Source organism: Phacochoerus africanus, chromosome 14 (genome assembly GCF_016906955.1).
Source record: "Phacochoerus africanus isolate WHEZ1 chromosome 14, ROS_Pafr_v1, whole genome shotgun sequence".
Taxonomy (NCBI): domain Eukaryota; kingdom Metazoa; phylum Chordata; class Mammalia; order Artiodactyla; family Suidae; genus Phacochoerus; species Phacochoerus africanus.
Window position 1 is genome coordinate 21662001 of NC_062557.1, and position 19849 is coordinate 21681849.

Genomic DNA, 19849 nt, shown 5'->3' on the forward strand with positions numbered 1-19849 from the left:
GACTCAGAGTCAGGGTGAGGGGAAGTTATGGAAAGCCTGCAAGCTCTCCAGGCTCAGCATTAAAAGGTGACAAGGCAGGAGAGGTGGGAAGAGCTGTTTCAGACACAACAGCAGCTCAGTAACTCCCAAATGCAGTGAAGTGGGGAGAGGCTGAGGCACAGAGAGAGAAGAAGTGCCAGACCCCGAGGTGCCCCCCACTCCTGCCCCGTGCAGAGGGGTTCAGGCTGAACCCTTGAAGCAATGAGATTTGAAGCAAGAGACTAACAATCATACTTCCCTTTTCCTTTCTATTTCTTTTTATTATCAATCTTTAATTTGCATCTTCATGGTCACAGATACCTTCATTGACTATAGAAAAGTGTAATTAAAACTGGGCAAGTTCGTGTATGTGTGTGTGTGTGTGTGTGTGTGTAGATTTTTAAACACTTTGAAAATCTACCATCTCATCAAGAATCACCATGTTTTTCCAGCATTTCCTTAAAGGAAAACGGCACCCTTTGTTTCTAAAAATAAAATATGCTCAGTATCTCTGACATATACTTTATTTTATTTTGTCTTTTTGCCATTTCTTGGGCCGCTCCCGCAGCATATGGAGGAGGTTCCCAGGCTAGGGGTCGAATCAGAGCTGTAGCCACCGGCCTACGCCAGAGCCACAGCAACACGGGATCCAAGCAGCATCTGCAACCTACACCACAGCTCATGGCAACGCCGGATCCTTAACCCACTGAGCCAAGGCCAGGGATCGAACCTACCACCTCATGGTTCCCAGTCGGATTCGTTAACCACTGAGCCACGACGGGAACTCCGTCTCTGACATAAACTTTAAACTTACATTTTAAATCACATAAAAGGTAGCTCACTCCTAAGAGATCATATGTTTATGTTTTTAGTCAAGTCAGTCACCAGGCCATAGAAGGCAAATTATCTCACCTCTCTGGAACTCACTCCCCTAATTTGTAAACTAAGGACTATTCCCAGGTGTTGGAGATCATTGCAGAGAAAAGGTCAATAAAGTACTGCAAGGCTTTCCAATAAGAGAGAGTTTATTCATAAACTCGATATTTTACAACTTTTTAAGCTGTAACCCTGAATCTAATTTCCAATTGTAGAAACGTACTATTCCACATCAAATAGGAACAATTCCTTTATCCTTAAAAGCTTTACTCAGAATAATATGCATTCTAAATAAGACTGTTATTTTTCTGCCATGAAATTCTAATTGTGAGAGTCTGCAAACCCCTTTATGATGCTTTTCTTAAAACGTCAATATAATTTCCTTCTGTTTTTTATTTTATTTTTTTGTCTTTTTGCTATTTCTTGGGCCGCTCCCGCGGCATATGGAAGTTCCCAGGCTAGGGGTCCAATCGGAGCTGTAGCCACCGGCCTACGCCAGAGCCACAGCAACGCAGGATCCGACACAGGATCCGAGCCGCGTCTGCAACCTACACCACAGCTCACGGCAACGCTAGATCGTTAACCCACTGAGCAAAGGAAGGGACTGGACCTGCAACCTCATGGTTCCCAGTCGGATTCGTTAACCACTGAGCCACGACGGGAACTCCCTTCTGTTTATTTTTTGCTCTTGGAACTCAATTGTTTTCCTTCCTATCATAAATTATAGCAACAGTAATTTATAATAATCCATTGTGTATACGCTAAACCTCCCACCAGACTCTGAAGTCCATGAAAGCAGAGACAATGTTTATTTTGCTCCCTGCTGTGCATCCACCACTTACCACAGTGCCTAGCACAGGGCAACTGTTCAATAAATGCATGTTGAATTATTTCTTAAATACTGAAAAAAATATTAATCAGTCCAGAGTAAAAGGGTGAGCAATTTTGCAGGTATTCACACAAAAATCAATCTGAGAGGAATCTAGGGACCTTAGCAGAGATCGTGAACCCTTTCTTGCAAGAACCATGGAGAGTTTTTCTTAATTTGAAATTTATTGGAGTTCCCATCATGGCTCAGTGGTTAACAGATCCGACAAGGAACCGTGAAGTTGCAGGTTCGATCCCTGGCCTCACTCAGTGGGTTAAGGATCCGGCGTTGCCACGAGCTGTGGTGTACGTCGAAGACGTGGCTCGGATCCTGCGTTGCTGTGGCTGTGGCTGTGGCGTAGGCTGGGGTCTACAGCTTCGATTCGACCCCTAGCCTGGGAACCTCCATATGCCACGGGAGCCACCATAGAAAAGGAAAAAAAGACCCAAAAAAATGTATTCATTTCTATGCCGGTCATGTCCTCTAACCATAGGTGTGAACTGGTAGATTAATATCTGTTATTTCCTATAAGGTTGCTCTTTTTCCTCCTTTCAACTATTTTTTCTTCTTTGCACTATGTTTCCTCCCCTTTCTCTTGCCCTGAGTTTGCTCTGTGACGTGCTCAGATAATGGCCATGATCATATATCTCTGAATGGCACTTTATGGTTGTCTGTGGACTTGAATCCATTTTTAGCTCATGCGAGCCTCACAATGGTGTTCAGAGGGGAAGAAGGCAAATGGAAAGACCCCTATTTTGCAGAGGAGAGAGGTGAGGCTCCAAGAAGTGCATTGCCTGCCCTAACAAGAAGTGACCAGCAATACCTGGAAAAGGGCTCTCATAACCCTGAATGTGGCCCTTCTGAATCTACACCATCTCCCGAAAAAACCACACAGACCTTCCCGCCACTGAGCACTGAGATACAGGAATACCTAAAGGAAGTGAGAAGGCTTGAAGGATGGGTGAGTCACAGCTGAGGGGAAATTGGCTTGAGTTGTCAGGACAACCCTGGACAGGAGCCCACTCTGCGATCCCTCTCACAGAAGGCGCCAAGCCTGACGCTTCAGCCGTCTACTGGATCTAGAAGCCAGTCTCCACTATCCGGGGAGAAAATGCAGGACACTGGGGAAAACAGCAGCAACAACAGTAACAGTGAACAAGGTCAAATGTGGACCAATTAGTTTAGGTCCTTAACTTCACTTTCTTTTTCTGTTTTTCTTTTTCTTTTTTGTAGCTGCACCCAAGGCCTATGGAAATTTCCAAACAAGGGACTGAGTCCGAGCCACAGCTGCAGCAACCTATGCCACAGCTGCAGCAACACCAGGTCCGTTAACCCACTGCATTGGCCAGGGATCAAACCAGAGCCTCTGAGGCAACCCGAGCCACTGCAGTTGGAGTTTTCACCCACTGCATCACGGCAGGAACCCCCTTTACTTCACTTTCCACTAGTAGCAATATTAGTATCTCTGTCCTTAATTATTCTTTTACTTATTATATAGAAATAAGCTAAAAATCCAACTTTCGGAGTTCCCGTCGTGGCTCAGCAGTTAACGAACCCGACTAGCACCCATGAGGACAGGGTTTCGATCCCTAGCCTCGCTCAGTGGGTTAAGGATCCGGCATTGCCGTGAGCTGTGGTGTAGCTTGCAGATGCAGCTTGGATCCCACGTTGCTGCTGCGGCTCTGATGTAGGCTAGCAGCTACAACTCCGATTGGACCCCTAGCCTGGGAACCTCCATATGCTGCGGGTTTGGCCCTCAAAAGACAAAAAAAAAAAAAAATCAACTTTCCAATTCTTAGCAGAGAAGGAAACGAAGCAAGGTTGTTCTCACTAGAAAGATAAATGGACAATGCACGAATGTTCAAACCCAACAGTTATAAAAGAAATACAAATACTACCATAATAAAATTTCATTTTTCACCCACCAAATTGGGAAACACTTTTCAAATAACAGATCCACCATAAACATAGGGAAACAGGAATTCTCAAACAGAGTTGCTAGGAATACATGACAGGAAAAAAAAAAAAAAAAGGTAAATAGACCCATTTCTGGAGAGCAGTATGGCAGTGAATATCAGAGGCCTTAAAATATCGTTCCTTAATGTTCGGTCCAATAATTCCACCCAGTAATTACTCTCGTTTCTGAAGTGATCAGGAAAGTGCATGAAGATTTATAGACAATTGTAACTATGGCCACAATTATCATAAAGTTGCAAATAGCTTAAATGATGAAAAAGATAAGATTTTTAGGCAACTTAGAAATACAGTTTTACAATGAACGCTAGGAAATATTAAAAATAACGTTATCAAATATACTTAAGAATACAAGATAATGAAAATGTATATGTTTAAGCAAAAAGGCAAGTTATACAACAGTAGGCACAATATGATTCCAGTGAGAGTTCTCTGGTGGCTCAGAGGGTTAAGGACCCAGAGTTATCACTACTGGGGCCCAGGTTTGATCCCTGGTCCCGGAAATTCCACATGCCGAGCCAAAGACAGATATGATATATATATATATATATATATATATATATATGTAACTCCTGTGATTTAATAAAATGATAAACAAATATATAGAAAAATGACCAGAGGGATATATGGAAACATTAGTAGAGAATTTCTCCTGATGATAAAATCATGGATGATTTGTCTTCTTTATACCTTTCTTTTTTTTTTTTTTGTCTTTTGTCTTTTGTCTTTTTTGTTGTTGTTGTTGCTATTTCTTGGGCCGCTCCAGTGGCATATGGAGGTTCCCAGGCTAGGGGTCCAATCGGAGCTGTAGCCACCAGCCTACACCAGAGCCACAGCAACGCGGGATCCGAGCCGCGTCTGCAACCTACACCACAGCTCACGGCAACGCCAGATCGTTAACCCACTGAGCAAGGGCAGGGATCGAACCCGCAACCTCATGGTTCCTAGTCGGATTCGTTAACCACTGCGCCACGACGGGAACTCCCTTCTTTATACCTCTCTATGTAGTTCAAAGTTTTAAATGAATACGTAATATGTGATGATAGAGACTGGAAAAATAGCGTATTTCCCCATATTAATGTAATTTTGATCTTCAAAAGTACCCAGACTAAACTAATACAATATTCCATATCGATGACACATCGATTAAAAATTAGATAATTTTTTAAAGTCCCAAAAGCTAAAAGAGAGTTACTGAAACAAGGTTCTTCTCTTTAAAACAAGAATACTTCATCAGACCAACGGGTCACGAGAATAAAAACTGAGCAGCACCAGAGAAGAGACCTACATACTACGGGCGCACATCACGCGTGTTCCCGTCAGGGCTGGTGTTGGAATTATAATAGCAGAAGCCTTCAGTGATACCTCATAAAGCTTGTGTTCTAGTGACAAATAGCAAGAGTAATCAGTTCCGATTTAGCAATGAACTCAAATAAAGGTTAATTAGGAAACTAGAGACTCTTTACAAGCCTCTAAATGTCAAACCAATCAAAGGATAATGGGTGCACTAACACAAACAAGAACCAGGAAAGAAGCCTTCTGGTTGGACCAACACCCACTGGAGAGGATATATAAGAGCTCCAGAGCAAAAGAGAGACATTCACATCTCAGAAGAAGTCTCAGCTTTCTTTAAATCAAACCGATCAAAAACACAGTTTCCCAACACCATGGCCTGCTGTGTTGCCCGATGCTGCAGCGTCCCCACCGGCCCCGCCACCACCATCTGCTCCTCTGACAAATTCTGCCGGTGTGGAGTCTGCCTGCCCAGCACCTGCCCCCACACGACTTGGCTATTGGAGCCAATCTGCTGTGACAACTGCCCCCCACCCTGCCACATCCCTAAGCCCTGTGTGCCCACCTGCTTCCTGCTCAACTCCTCCCAGCCCACCCCTGGCCTGGAGACCCTCAATCTCACAACCTACGTTCAGCCCGGCTGCGGCAGCGAGCCCTGCATCCCAAGATGCTGCTGAGTGATGACTGCTTTGCTCGGAGCCTGACGTGGAACGAGTCAACCCAGAAGCTCTAGTATTCACCTGTCTCGGTACCTGCAACAAATGTGGCTCCACTTTCAATGTTGGAACAAGGATGGCGCTGTCATTGACAACCTCCATAAAAAAGAAACCAAGAGATTTTCAACGGCCACGGATCAGAGATCAGTAAACTAGGGCAATTGGAATAGGTGGATGCTCATAGACTTGCCAAAGTTGCTTGATTCCTTCATATGAAAGTGTATCTTTCTTTGGGTGCTTTGGGAATTCTTTTTCCAGTCTTGAATGGTATCTTCCTGGAAATTGAGGAACTTCATGATTATCCTAATAAATTTTACATCTCTGGCATAGCACAAACGTCTATAGTTACTTCTGTTTATTTTTGTTAATTCATTGAGTGTATTTCTTGAATCCAAAGGTCCGCATTTTAAGAAATGAGAACATCTGAAAAATCAAAAAGGGTGACAATACGGACAAATATTTCTTGCTTTTATCGTTCTTGTTGTTTTAAGAAACCTAAATGGCTTTGCATATAAAATGGTCCAGTATATTGGCATACCTTCTCTGACTTTCTGCCCCCAAAATGGTTTAAGGTAAGACCAAATATGAAATAATAAATCAACTAACCCAGATGCCTGATCTGTTTTTGCAAAAAAATAAAATAATAATAACAATATCATCCATTCAACAAGCATACTAAAAGCCTGTTTTATTGTCCCTGCTAAAAATAAGCTGACTGTCTGGAGGATAAGGCAGATACATACACAATACCCTCTCATTCCCTCATACAATTGATCATTATTAATTGAATGCCAGGCATGGTATTATGATAAAAATATAAGTGCTCTACCAGTAGCATTAATAAACTTCTGTGGTACCACAAAAGTGAGAACCATTAAGAAATCAAGATAGCTGCCCCAAAGATAAAGAAGAGAAAGACATAGTCAAGGACAAATTGACTGAAGCTGGAGATCAAAAGACTATGATAAAGAAGATGCTGCCAAAGAGAGACTGGGCAGTGGTGTTAGGTCACCAACTGAGCATGGGAGCAGAGAAGCAGGAAAGAATTAAAAGGGGAATACTGAGTTTTGCTGCAGACATGGCAAGACACAAGTGGCATATCTAAATGAAGTCTAGGCAGCTGGAATTTGCACAGTAGGGTTCTAGGAGGATGAGGTATGAGGGAAGGAGCAAAGGTCTATATAAAAGATCTGATCAAGTACTTGCAAAAGGCTGCGTTGCATTCACGCAGGATGAAATTCCAAGATGCTAGCATAGAATGGCTGCTGGGGGATAAAGAGCTGAGTGGAAATACAAGAAGTCATTCAAGTCTAAAAGACTTTGAAGTTCCAGGCTTTCTGGAGCAGGCAAAGCTCTTTGAGTCCCTTAGGCATTCAGTCGTATTCCAGAAGAGTAAGGAGCCTTATGAAAAGAGTAAGGATCACAGTCCCGAGTAAAGAACACACTAAATTACACCTGTCCCAGAAAAAGCTAAAACCACGCCTAAGGATCCAGAGAAAAATGATGCCTAACTTCTGTTCAGTCAAACCTCATCTTTAAGGTCCTGAAAGTGAAAAAAAGCATTAATCCAGAATTCTAATACCTTGCAAAATAGCCTTCAAAACTTGAAAGGAAAGCAAAAATATTTTTAGATAAACAACACTGATTAAAAATATTGCCTGAAGATTTATACTGTGGAAAACACTAAAGAATAGTCTTTTTCTTTAAAAGAATAATTATATCAAATGAAATCTCAGACCTACAGGAAGCATAAAAGAATCCTGGAAATGGTCAATTTAGCAGAACTGCGGAGACTGTATTGCCAAGTAGCATATACTTTCTCCTGGATAATCAGCCCATGAAAAATAAGCTGAAGATTTGAAAAGTCACTTCACAAAAGAAGATATCCAAATGGCCAATAAATACATGAAAAGTTGCTCAACATCATTAGTCAAAAGAAAAATGTAAATTAAACTGTAACACTTAAATGTGACCAAAAAAATCATTTTAATCATAAATGTCTGACAATACCACATGTTGGTGAAGATACAGAGGAACTAAACCTCTCAAATGTTATTGTCAAGAATGTAAAATGGTATAATTATATTGGGGGAAAAAGCTAGTAATATCCTTTTTGTAAAATTTTTTGGCTGTGTCCACATTATGCGGAAGTTCCTGGGCCAGGAATTGAACCCATGCCACAGTAGTGACCTGAGCCTCAGCAGCGACAATGCCAGATCCTTAACCCCTAGAACCTATGGGTGGACAATCAAGACGTGGATTATTTTTTCAAAGAAACTTCCTTTGACTCTAGGTCACCGTGGGATCATAACTTTCCTGTGGATATTTATAACTTTCAAGTATGTTTTTGAAATTTTGAACTCATGTCCTTTGCAGAACTGCATCATTATACCATTGGCACGCTAAGAATTTTAAGCACAAGTGTGGAAATATTAAGAGAACTACTAAAATCAAACCCAACTCTGCTCAGAGTTCCCACTGTGGCTCAGTGGTAATGAACCTGACTAGTCTCTGTGAGAATTTGGGTTCCATCCCTGGCCTCACTCAGTGGGTTAAGTATCTGGCATTGCTGTGAGCTGTGGTGCGGGTCGCACAGTCAGCTCAGATCCCGCTTTGCTATGGCCATGGCGTAGACTGGCAGCTGTAGCTCTGATTCAACCCCTAGCCTGGGAACTTCCCTATGCCATCAGTGTGGCCCTAAAAGGAAAAAACCCAACTCTGCTCAATGAATAATAAGTCATAAGAGACTATTTTAATGCATTTATTTAAGGTTTCTAGGTTTGGCTTTGGTTATTTGTTTATTTTTGTTATCAGCTACCTAAGGAAGTAGTGCTCAAAATTAGAAAAAAATTGTTTATTCTAAATCAAGAAAATATTAATGTTGTCAGAATAATTGTTTTTTTCCCATAAAGATTTTAAAGATTCTGCAGACAAATTATTCTGTACATTTTTAAGGAAATAAATATCACAATTAAAGCCAAGAAAAGTGAAAAGTGAAGATAAAATTTAAGAGAGAATCCTGAAAACTTAGATCTCAAATACCTATCCATTTGGTACCACAAGAGATTTCATCCAATGGAACTGCTGGAACTCATAGAATTTTATTCGTAAATTCCAGTATTTTTAATTTTCATGCTCTTGGGAGCTTCAAGACTAAATAAATTAGTAAAAAAGAGAAAAGAGGCTCCATATCCCAGAAGAAAAGCCTGTTTCTTCCTTGCCCCTACTCTGAAATGTAATTTAATTAATGAGGGTTTAGTTTCCCAAGAAACTAAAAGATTATAAGAGAGTTTGTATTTCATTCCTATTAGAGATGCAGTTAAAAAAAAACAAAAAAAACAAAAAACCCCACAGTATCCCTGATAGGAAAACGAGGCATTAGAAATGTGGAGACGGCAATTTTCAGGAAATCAAAGATCACAACTCCAGGAGTTCCTGTCGTGGCGCAGCGGAAATGAATCCAACTAGGAGCCATGAGGTTTCGGGTTTGATCCCTGGCCTCAGTCAATGGGTTAAGGATCCAGCGTTGCCGTGAGCTGTGGTGCAGGTCACAGATGTGGCTTGGATCTGGCATGTCTGAGGCTGTGGCGTAGGCCAGCAGCTACAGCTCCAATGGGACCCCTAGCCTGGGAACCTCCCTATGCCATAGGTGTGGCCCTAAAAAAGAAAAAAAAAAAATCGCAATGATCACAACCCCATAACTTGATAACCAATTTATATTTTCGGACTGGAGAGCAAAAATTAAGCCCATCTGTTATGTAAAGTGACTTGTCAATTTGCACCCAAGTAGGTATGGTTCACACACACACTTTAAACCCAGTACACACCTCACTCCTTTACCACGTGAGCACGGCGAGACCACAGAAAGCACTGCAAGGACTGCAAACCACACAGGACACTTTTATGGTGGTGACACAAACAAACAAGGGGCGCTTAAATGAGTGATATCACTTATAGGTGGAATCTTAAAAAAGATGCAAATGAACATATCTGCAGAACAGAAACAGACTCACAGACTTTGAAAACAAACTTGTGGGTACCAAAGGGGATAAGTGGGGGCAGGGGGGGATGGACCGGGGAGGTTGGGATGGGCAGATGCACCCTGAGGTATATGGAATGACTGGCCATCGGACACCTGCCATATAGCATAGCGAACTCCACCCAGTCTTCTGTAATAATCCATGTGGGGAAAGAATCTGTAAGAGAATGGATGTGGGCACGTGTATAACTGAACCGCTTTGTTGTCCAGCAGAAATGATCACAACCTTGTAAGTCAATTCTACCTCAACAAAACCTTAAAAAAATGAAAAAATGACTTCTAATATTAATTTTAAAAGAAGACATAAACCATTTTCAAGGCACAGGCTCAAAATCTGTGGGAATATTATTTTCCTTATGCCCAATCAATTGTATCTATAATTACTGATTGGCCAAATTTTCCCTTTTCTTTCCTTTTGGTCAAAAGGAAAGTATTTCCTATGAAGATTTTCTGAAAAAAAGCATTTTTATCCTCCCGGCACATGGCAACAGTGTCCTTATTTAGCAACTTGAAGTTATGCCTGTTTTATGAGGCATAAAACTCTTCTTCAGCAAATAAACAACACTAATGAGTGTTCATATGAAAACTGGCACCGGAAAACATCCGGTGCTTTGCGTGCTTTGCGTAAATACCCATTTGGGGGCTGATATAAAAGTCTCCGGAGAGAAGGAGAGCTGGAGTTTTGCAACTAGTCTCTGCCCTTCTCGTCTGATAGGATGGCTTCTGACTCTTCCCCCTCCTGCTGCTCTTCTGCGTCGAGGGCCGGGGCTTCTGATGGCGCGATTGCTTCAACCGGTCCCGTGGACGCCACGTGTCTCCCCAGCGCCTGTGCCACCTCCAGATGCCACACTCCCACCTTCCTCCCCAGGTCCTGTGCATCAGCTGGTTGCCTCACGCCACGCTGCTTGGCCGGGAGCTGCCACGCTCCGTGCCTGGTGGGGAACTGTGTCTGGGGTGAGGATGGCGTGTTCAACAGCAACGAGAAGGAGACGATGCGGTTCCTGAACGACAGACTCGCCAACTATCTGGAGAAGGTGCGCGGGCTGGAGGAGCTGAATGCGGAGTTGGAATGCAGGATCCGGGAACAGAGTGAAGAGGACGCCCCGTCGGTGTGCCCTGATTACCAGAGTTACTTCGACACCATTGAAGAGCTCCAACAAAAGGTCTCGTATCTCATCGCCCTGAAGTCCCACCTTCCCGGTCTGTGACTTGCTTTATTTTTGTTCTGTTAGAGGCTGTTCTGTGGCAGGATACCAGGGAAAGGGGAGGGACTTCTCAGAGGTAATGCGATGCAGAGGAAAGTCAGGAGGCCTCAGCACCAGCCCCCAGGCTGCCGCTAATTACTAAGTGATCATGATAAAATAATTGACCTCTAAATTTACCTTTATCAGCTAGGGAAGGAGGAACAACAGTGTTATATCGAGAAGGACTTCTGTATGACACACTGTATGTGTACACATGTACACGTTTTTTTTTCTTTTTTGTCCCGTCCCACCCCCGCACACGGAGTTCCTGGACTGGGGATCAGATCTGAGCTGCAGTTGTGACTTACGCTGCAGGTGCAGAAAATGTGGGATCCTTATCCCACTGTGCTGGGCCAGGATCGAGCCTCTGCTGAGCCCACTGACCACAGCGGGAAATCCTCTACAGTATTTTTAACGCAGATATTGAAATGTCTTTTGGAGGGGGTATATCTGCAGCATGGAGAAGTTCCCGGGCCAGGGTTTGAACCCATGCCATGGCAGTGACAATGCCAGATCCTTAACTGCTAGGCCACCAGGGAACTCCCAAAATGTCATCTTTTTAATCCTATAATTTCACCTAGTAATTATTTCCCTTTATTACTGATGAATTTTTTATTATCTTGAATGGGACTACAGTCATAAAACAAACTACTTCTGGAGAAAAACCTAAGTGCCAAGGGATACTGCAAAATGTCTTAGGTTGGAGTTCCTGTTGTGGCTCATCAGGTTCACGTGACATGGTATCCATGAGGATGCAGGTTCGATCCCTGGCCTCACTCAGTGGGTCAAGGGTCTGGCATTGTTGCAAGCCTGGGTCACAGATGTGGCTTGGATCTACTGTTGAGGTGGCTGTGGTATTAGCCTAAAGATGCAGCTCCAGTTCGACCCCTGGCCCTGCCTTAGGTGTGACGGTTTAAAAAAAAAAAAAAAAAAAGTCTTGTGTCATTAAAAAACTAAACCTTTTTATTTCTCCATTTCATTTATAACTTGCGCTCCTTTTTTTCTTCACAAATTGACATGGTTAATAAAAGCAGCCTGAAAGCTACTTTATATTTTCTTGTAAAACTTTAAAAGATAAGTGATGCCTTAGTGGTTAAACAAGTAGATACTTGGGTTTCTTTTCACAGAACCACTTATGACATAATATCTTGCTTCCCAGATCTTGTGTACGAAGGCAGAGAACTCAAGACTTGCTGTACAGCTGGACAACTGCAAACTGGCTGCCGATGACTTTAGGTCAAAGTAAGGTTAATTTGAATTGGAAAATAATTTACGGTTGCCTCTTTCTCTCCTTCTCTCACATAGCTCCACACACACCACTGGTATTCTCTACATAATATTTTTTAAGCCAGAAGTAATTTTGAAATTTCCTTCTGTTTTCATCTCTGAGCAAACCCTATAAAATATGTAAATGCTTCATTCTGTGTAAAGGAAACAGAAGAAAATTCCAACCCCCCCCCCAAATATATATATAAAAAGCGAAGAATGCTCACGCAGCTTGAATTTTCATTATTTGGGGAGTATAAGGAGTCACGATATGTGGGTTCCTTGGGCCCATGCATCCGCCATTGGTAGGCCCGGCGCTTTGCACAGCGTCCAGCGGGGTAAGCACTGGCTGTGTCTCTTGCTGTGAAAGGTACGATGCTGAGCTGTCTCTCCGCCAGCTGGTGGAGATGGACATTAGCGGCCTGCGTGGGATCCTGGGGGAGCTGAGCCTGTGCCAGTCCGACCTGGAAGCTCACGTGGAGTCTCTGAAGGACGATCTCCTTTGCCTTAAGAAAAACCACGAAGAGGTGAGGAAAAGGGCAAAATCCCTGAACGGCTCTAAGAGGGGCACAGTTAAACTGACAGAACCCGTGTTGTGTATATAGATTGGACTTGAGTAGATGTTGCTTAAGGTGGAAGAAAAGGACTCGAGGCACTATTACTCCCCAGCCTGATCATTCTGGTGTGTCTCTGAATGTAACGGAATTAACCCCTGGAGGAATCAAACCTTTCACCTGCCACTGCTTTTGTGGCCGAGGCAAACCCACACATGGTTTTCCTGGAGGCTTTCTGCTGCTCTTAACTCTAACTCATAAGGTGTGAAAAGCAGGCTGATCATTGCAGAAAATAAAGGCCATTTCAAAAAGGGAATAGGAGTTCCTGTTGTGGCTCAGCAGGTTAGGAACCCGACTAGTATCCAGGAGGATTCAGGTCTGATCCCTGGCCTTGCTCAGTGGGTTAAGGATCCGGCATTGCCGCAAGCTGCAGTGTAGGTTGAAGATGCAGCTTGGATCCAGCATTGTGGTGGCTGTGGTGTAGGCCAGCAGCTGCAGCTCCAATTGGATCCCTAGCCTGGGAACTTCCACACTGCAGGTGCATCCCTGAAAAAGAAAAAAAAAAAAGGCAATATAGACTCATGCAGTATTTGGACAAATACTTTTAAATATGCTGCATTTATAAACTTTTAAAAATCACTAAATGTGGAGTTTCCTGGTGGCCTGGCAATTAAGTACGTAGCATTGTCACTGCTGTGGCTCTGGTCACTGCTATGGCACAGTTCAACCCCTGGCCCAGGAACTTCTGCATGCATTGGGCATGGCCAAAAAAAAAAAAAAAATCATTAAATGTGAAGTGTATACTTATCTCTTATTTTTTGTTTTTTATTTTTTTGTCTTTTGTCTTTTTTAGGGCCTCACCCTTGGCATATGGAGGTTCCCAGGTTAGGGGTCAAATCCAAGCTGTAGCTGCCGGCCTACACCACAGCCACAGCAATGCAGGATATGAGCTGCGTCTGTGACCTACACCACAGCTCATTACAACACTGGATCCTTAACCCACTGATCAAGGCCAGGGATTGAACCCTCATCCTCATGGATACTAATCAGGTTCATTAACCACTGAGCCACAGAGGGAACTCCTACTTATCCCTTATTGATGATGCTAAAAAAAATGAAGAGCTGGATGACATAACAAAGTCTAACTTCCCCTTGAACATTTGTTGACGATAATAACAGCCGACATTGAGAACTTACTGGGTACCAATAAGTGTTGATAAGTGTTTTCTATGTCTCTTAACTCATATATCTCGCAATAACTCTCTGGTAAAGGTAAAAATCATACCCATTCCACAGGTGGAGAAACTGAGTGATGAAACCAGACTCAGGTTAGGCAGTCTGAATCTGATCCCTCACTTTTACCCACTACTCCCCAAAGCAGAAATGGGATGCCTTTGGGGTGTGAAGTTGAATTTTTTTTCCCCACCACTCTGATATTATTTACTCCATAATATCCACCCACAGGAGGTTAACGTGCTTCGTGAACAGCTGGGGGACCGACTCAGTGTGGAGCTAAACAGTGCCCCCACCGTGGACCTCAACAAGGTCCTGGATGAGATGCGTGGTCAGTATGAAACCGTGCTCGCCAACAACCACAGAGACATGGAAGAATGGTTCGCCGTTCAGGTGAGCATCTGGAGCAGCAAAACGCCAGGCATCCCGATTGTGCCCTATTTGCCTTCTCTTAATCAGGCCTGTGTTACAGACGGAGGAGCTGAACCAGCAGCAGCTGTCCAGTGCAGAGCAGCTGCAGGGCTGCCAGATGGAGATGCTGGAACTGAAACGCACAGCCACTGCTCTGGAGATTGAGCTTCAAGCACAGCAAAGCCTGGTGTGTAAGGGAAAGATAACTGTTTTGTCACTGAAGAGTCAGGCCTTGAGATAGTGTCCCCATAACCCAAAGGAGAGACCCACAGTTCATGGAGCAGAAGGTCTGAATTTCCAATGTGCAAGGATTGCATTTCCTTGCCTTTTTTTTCTTTTTTTAATAAATTTTGTTGGAATATAGTTGACTTACTATATCAGTGTGTTAGTTTCAGGTGCACAGCAAAAGTGAAATATATATGGATATCTCCATAAGTGGATATATATATATATATATATATATATATATCTCCATTCTTTTTCAGATTCTTTCCCCACGTAGGCTATCAAAGAGTCCTGAATAGCCAGCTTTCCCTGTGCTATACAGTAGGGGCTTGTTACTTACTGATCTTGTGTATCGTAGTGTGTATATGCCAATCTCCCAGTTTATCCCTCCCCCAGCGTTTTCCCTTTCACAACCCTAAGTTTGGCTTCAAAACCTTTGACTCCATTTCTATTTTGTGAATAAGTTCTCTTGTATCATTTTTAATTTGATTCCACATATTAGTAATCTCTACCCTTGCCTGTTTCAAGTATGCTGTTTATGCAGCTAGAAGCAGAAGGGATAGGTCAGCAGCTTGCACTGCCCCACTAGGATGCCCTGACCGTCCCCCCCGGGGCTCAGGCCTGATCCTGCAGCACCCTCCAGAGACAAGGAAAGAGAGGGAATGGGCAGGAGCAGAAGGAGAGGGGAACTTCTGAGTCAAAGGCACTCAAGAATTCCAATGGATTCCATCTCTCTTTTGATTCGGGCCAGTTTTCCAAGCCCCCATCCCATCTGAAACACAGAGGTCCAGACTTGGCATTCTACAACCATTCTAAACTTTCCCAGGATCCACACCTCACCTGGACCCCTCCCTGCCTCCCACTCCACGCAAGCAAAGAGACTACCACGCATTCGAGATTACATTAAGCCATTCCTCTGTGGGTGCCACCCTAGGTCCTCCAGAGAACATTTAGGTGAATAATAGCTGAGCATTCACTGTGTGAAAGGCAGAGGCACAAAGCTAATTAAGCGTCACCATAACCTCATGGGGCAAAGCCCTTGTACTGACCCTGTGAGACAGGTGAGGAGAACCGAGACTGGGATTAAGTAACAGAGGGTCCTGCAATTTTTTTTTTTTTTTTGCCATTTCTCGGGCCACTCCCGAGGCATATGGAGGTTCCCAGGCTAGGGGTCGAATCAGAGCTGTAGCCACCAGCCTACGCCAGAGCCACAGCAACATGGGATCTGAGCCGCATCTGCAACCTACACCACAGCTCACAGCAACGCCGGATCCTTAACCCACTGAGCAAGGGCAGGGATCGAACCTGCAACCTCATGGTTCCTAGTCGGATTCGTTAACCACTGCGCCACGACGGGAACTCCGGGTCCTGCAATGGCAGAAATGGAAACTGAATCCAAGTGGTTCAATCTCAGAGTCTCTTCTCTCAACCACCGAGGAGCCAGGAGACCACCCACAACGTTGCCTCTCAAATGCTTTTGATCCTCTTTAGGCTACAGATGTATGTGGCAGGTTGGGTGGTTGTAGTGATGATGAAAATCAATGCTTACCCACCCTTAAAGTTTTTCCAGGCACCGTTTTACATACTTTATATATATTTATTCGCCTAACCCTCGCAAACATCCTGTGAAATAAGGTACTTTGCATTCCTCGTTTTTTATAGAATAAAACTGAAGCTCAGAGAAAGAAGTTAAGTAATCTTCCCAAAGTCACAGAGCTGGGGGTGGGTGGGGAAGAAAAGCTAAGACAAGGATGGAAAACAGGTGATCTGGCCCTGGCGACTGAGTAAAAACAGCTCTTGTACTCTTTTCCTTCTGCAGACGGAATCTCTGGAATGCACGGTGGCAGAAACCGAGGCCCAGTACAGCTCGCAGCTGGCCCAGATGCAGCGCCTCATCGACAGCGTGGAGACCCAGCTGGCTGAGATCCGCTGCGACCTGGAGCGTCAGAACCAGGAGTACGAGGTGCTGCTGGACACGAAGGCCCGGCTGGAGTGTGAGATCACCACGTACCGGGGGCTCCTGGAGAGCGAGGACCGCAGGCAAGTTCCACACGATTACTCTCAACATGCCCCAGAGTCACAGAGAGGCTCAAGGACAATCTTATTTCCTCAAGATCTGGCCAAGGTCAAACATCCCTGATGTGTTAAAGGATCTCCCTAAAGAATAACGAAAAGCAGGAGTTCCCGTCGTGGCGCAGTGGAAACGAATCCAACGGGGAACCATGAGGTTGCGGGTTTGATCCCTGGCCTCACTCAGTGGGTTAAGGATCCGGTGTTGCCGTGAGCTGTGGTGTAGGTCGCAGACACGGCTTGAATTTGGCATTGCTGTGGACCCCTAGCCTGGGAACCTCCATATGCCTAGGGTTCGGCCCTTAAAAAAAGACAAAAGACAAAAAAAAAAAGAATGAAAAGCAGCCGAGGCTAATCCCATGACAATAGAAATGTTCCAAGTATTCTAAAGTTCTAAAGCAGCAACGATATCCTATATGACATCTCATGCTGCTGCGTCGTCTCCCTTTGCTCCTGTCTTCCATTAAGGGGAACTCAGGAACAGACATAAGATGGCATTTGCCAAGTAAAGAAAATACAAGAAAGCTCATTCAACCATCACTGCTGCAATGTATATGAAGTGACAATTGTAGATCCAGGGATAAAATAGGTTTCAGTCAGGAATTCCCATCGTGGCTCTGTGGGTTAAGAACCCAACTAGTATCCATGAGGATATGGTTCAATCCCTGGCCTCGCTCAGTGGGTTAAGGATCTGGCATTGCCGAGAGCTGTGGGGTAGGTCACAGATGTGGCTCAGATCTGGTGTTGCTGTGTCTGCTGTAGGCCGGCGGCTGCAGCTCCAATTTGACCCCTAGCCCAGGAACATCCATATGCCATAGGTGTGGCTCTAAAAAGAAAAAAAAAAAAATAGGTTTCAGTCAAATGTTATTCTGCAAAGAGTATTCCTCAGAACATAATATGCAGGGCACATTTTTGCCATGGTTTTTCTCTGCATTGACATTTTATCCAGCTTCCCCATGTGAAGCTTAGTTAAAAATGGATTTTTCCACAGGCTTCCCTGTAACCCATGCACTGCAACCAGCACATCAAGCAATGCTTGTGAGCCATGTTCAGCGTACATAATTTGCACCGTTGAAAACTGCTGTGCATGAAGGTGTAAACACCCAGCCCTGCAGATGGTGGGATGGAATCGAGCAGCATCTTGGGAAGGGGACGGCGCTTCATTCGAGGACACCCACACTTGAAACTCAAGTCAAGAAGACTTTCATAGGAGTTCCCGTTGTGGCGCATCGGAAGCAAATCCTACCAGGAACCATGAGGGCGGGTTCGATCCCTGGCCTCGCCCAGGGTGTTGGGGATCTGGCATTGCTGTGAGCTGTGGTGTAGGTTGCAGGTGCAGCTCAGATCCCGCATTGCTGTGGCTGTGGTGTAGGCTACAGCTCCAATTCAACCCCTAGCCTGGGAACTTCCACATGCCTCAGGTGCGGCCCTAAAAAGAAAAAAAAAAGGCTTTCATATTTTGAAATTGTCCTCTAAGCATCCATGATGTATATCTGTTTTACCATTCCCTCCCCTGCTTGCTTGCTTGCGATATTCTCAGTGTCTGTAGAGCTTTCTTGCTGATCTCCAAATAAAATGTTTTCATTCCTTCAGCATATGGCAGACACAGCCTTGTGACTTATTACTGTTCAAATACTAGCCACTTGATGCCAAGGTAATTATCTAACTACTGCCCATGCCAGTGGTTTGATTTTGCCTAAATCCAGAGGAGAAATATTTTTAGCAGATAGATAGATTATTTAGCTAATGCAGATAGATTAGCTAATACAGATAGATTAGCTTATTTATGTAAAATGTCATTAGTTTTATGAATCATTCTGAGAAAAAACTTAGGAATATAATAAATGTGTATTTTATTTTACTTTTAATTATAAAAGTACCAGATTCCTTTTTTTTTTTTTTAATTTGGAACATGAAAGGGAAAAATCCCTCATCATTCCATAGCCCAAACATCCACTGCCCGTATTCTGAAAACATCCACTTTTCTTTCTCACAATGGTTTTTCCCCTATAGCAGTAATCATAGTTGCATATGCATATAACCTTGACCTATTTTTTCACTCTGCCATCTAGGTGTTTACATGCCTAATAAAAAGTATAAGATTGTCTCAGGATCATTATATTTGTGGTTGCATAAAATACCTTAAGGTTCATTGGACACTCAGGGTGTAAGAATGAATATTCTCACGCATATAAACAGTAAGGAAGAGAACTTCCAGAAAGAGGAAGTAGATGTATATTCCCCCCATTCCTCTTCTAAATCCTGAGAATCACATAGAGAACAAATAAAAGCTGACTCTGAAAGGCAGAAGAAGCCAAATCAACTAGAGTCTTTGAGAGTCAAGGAACCACACAGTGGTGAGTTTCCTGGGGTTTCTTTTTGCCTCATACGCCCCAGAATTGGAGAAACCAACCATTCAGAAACACCTGCTGGTATAGACGGGAAAATAACCAAGAAGAGGAGAGTAAAAGGAGGTCACGGGAGGTAAGGTTTCTATACTTCACTTGAACTGATAAAATGTCCAGTTCCAGAACATTCGTATTTTCCTTTTTCTTATAAAACTTTACACTTATCTCACCTACTTGAAAAAAGTCACATCATGAGACAATCTCAATAAATGTGTTAAGATCTAAGTGGCATTAAGGTAAAGATAACTGACATTTTTATAATGATGAATAGAATATTTCAGTCCAAGGACCTATCTTTTCACTTATTCTAGTTTTCTGTTCTTCGGTCTATTTTAACATTTTATTCATGTAGGTCTTCTGCCTTTCTAACTAAATTGATTCCTGCATATTTTTTAGGTGTTGGTACTGTTGTTAAGTTGTGTATTTTTTCCTTACCAGGGTGGGTAGTGCAGAATAATGGCCCCCAACGTTGTTCATGTTCTAACCGCAGGACCTTTGCCTGTGTTCGGCTACGGGACAAAGGGGAAGGGAGGTTGTTAATCAGCTGACCTGAAAATAGGAAGATTATCCTCGATGATGAGTGTGTCCAACATCATCACAAGGCCTCTTCCTTAAATACGGAGGAGGGAGCAGAAGAGTCCGTGTCAGATGTGA

At 43.6% G+C, this 19849-nt stretch overlaps 2 protein-coding genes across 2 annotated transcripts; both read left to right on the forward strand.

Moving 5' to 3' along the window:
* Window positions 1–5341: 5341 nt before the first annotated feature.
* On the forward strand, window positions 5342–6077 carry LOC125113808 (keratin-associated protein 3-3). The gene has a single exon (XM_047756756.1). The coding sequence runs from the start codon at window positions 5404–5406 to the stop codon at window positions 5704–5706; it is 303 nt and encodes a 100-aa protein (XP_047612712.1). The 5' UTR covers window positions 5342–5403; the 3' UTR covers window positions 5707–6077.
* A 4392-nt stretch (window positions 6078–10469) lies between these two features.
* On the forward strand, window positions 10470–19743 carry KRT40 (keratin 40). Its single transcript, XM_047756791.1, has 7 exons — window positions 10470–10947; window positions 12188–12270; window positions 12665–12821; window positions 14313–14474; window positions 14554–14679; window positions 16537–16757; window positions 19686–19743. The coding sequence occupies exons 1-7, from the start codon at window positions 10501–10503 to the stop codon at window positions 19741–19743; spliced, it is 1254 nt and encodes a 417-aa protein (XP_047612747.1). The 5' UTR covers window positions 10470–10500.
* The last annotated feature ends 106 nt before the right edge of the window (window positions 19744–19849 follow it).

Bases quoted from the DNA above. Each gene is read 5' to 3' on its own strand.
- LOC125113808 (XM_047756756.1), top strand. From the start codon at position 5,404: ATGGCCTGCTGTGTTGCCCGATGCTGCAGCGTCCCCACCGGCCCCGCC.
- KRT40 (XM_047756791.1), top strand. From the start codon at position 10,501: ATGGCTTCTGACTCTTCCCCCTCCTGCTGCTCTTCTGCGTCGAGGGCC. The intron at 14,475-14,553 runs GTGAGCATCTGG...CCTGTGTTACAG, and splicing joins AAGAATGGTTCGCCGTTCAG to ACGGAGGAGCTGAACCAGCA. The intron at 16,758-19,685 runs GCAAGTTCCACA...TTCTAACCGCAG, and splicing joins CTGGAGAGCGAGGACCGCAG to GACCTTTGCCTGTGTTCGGC.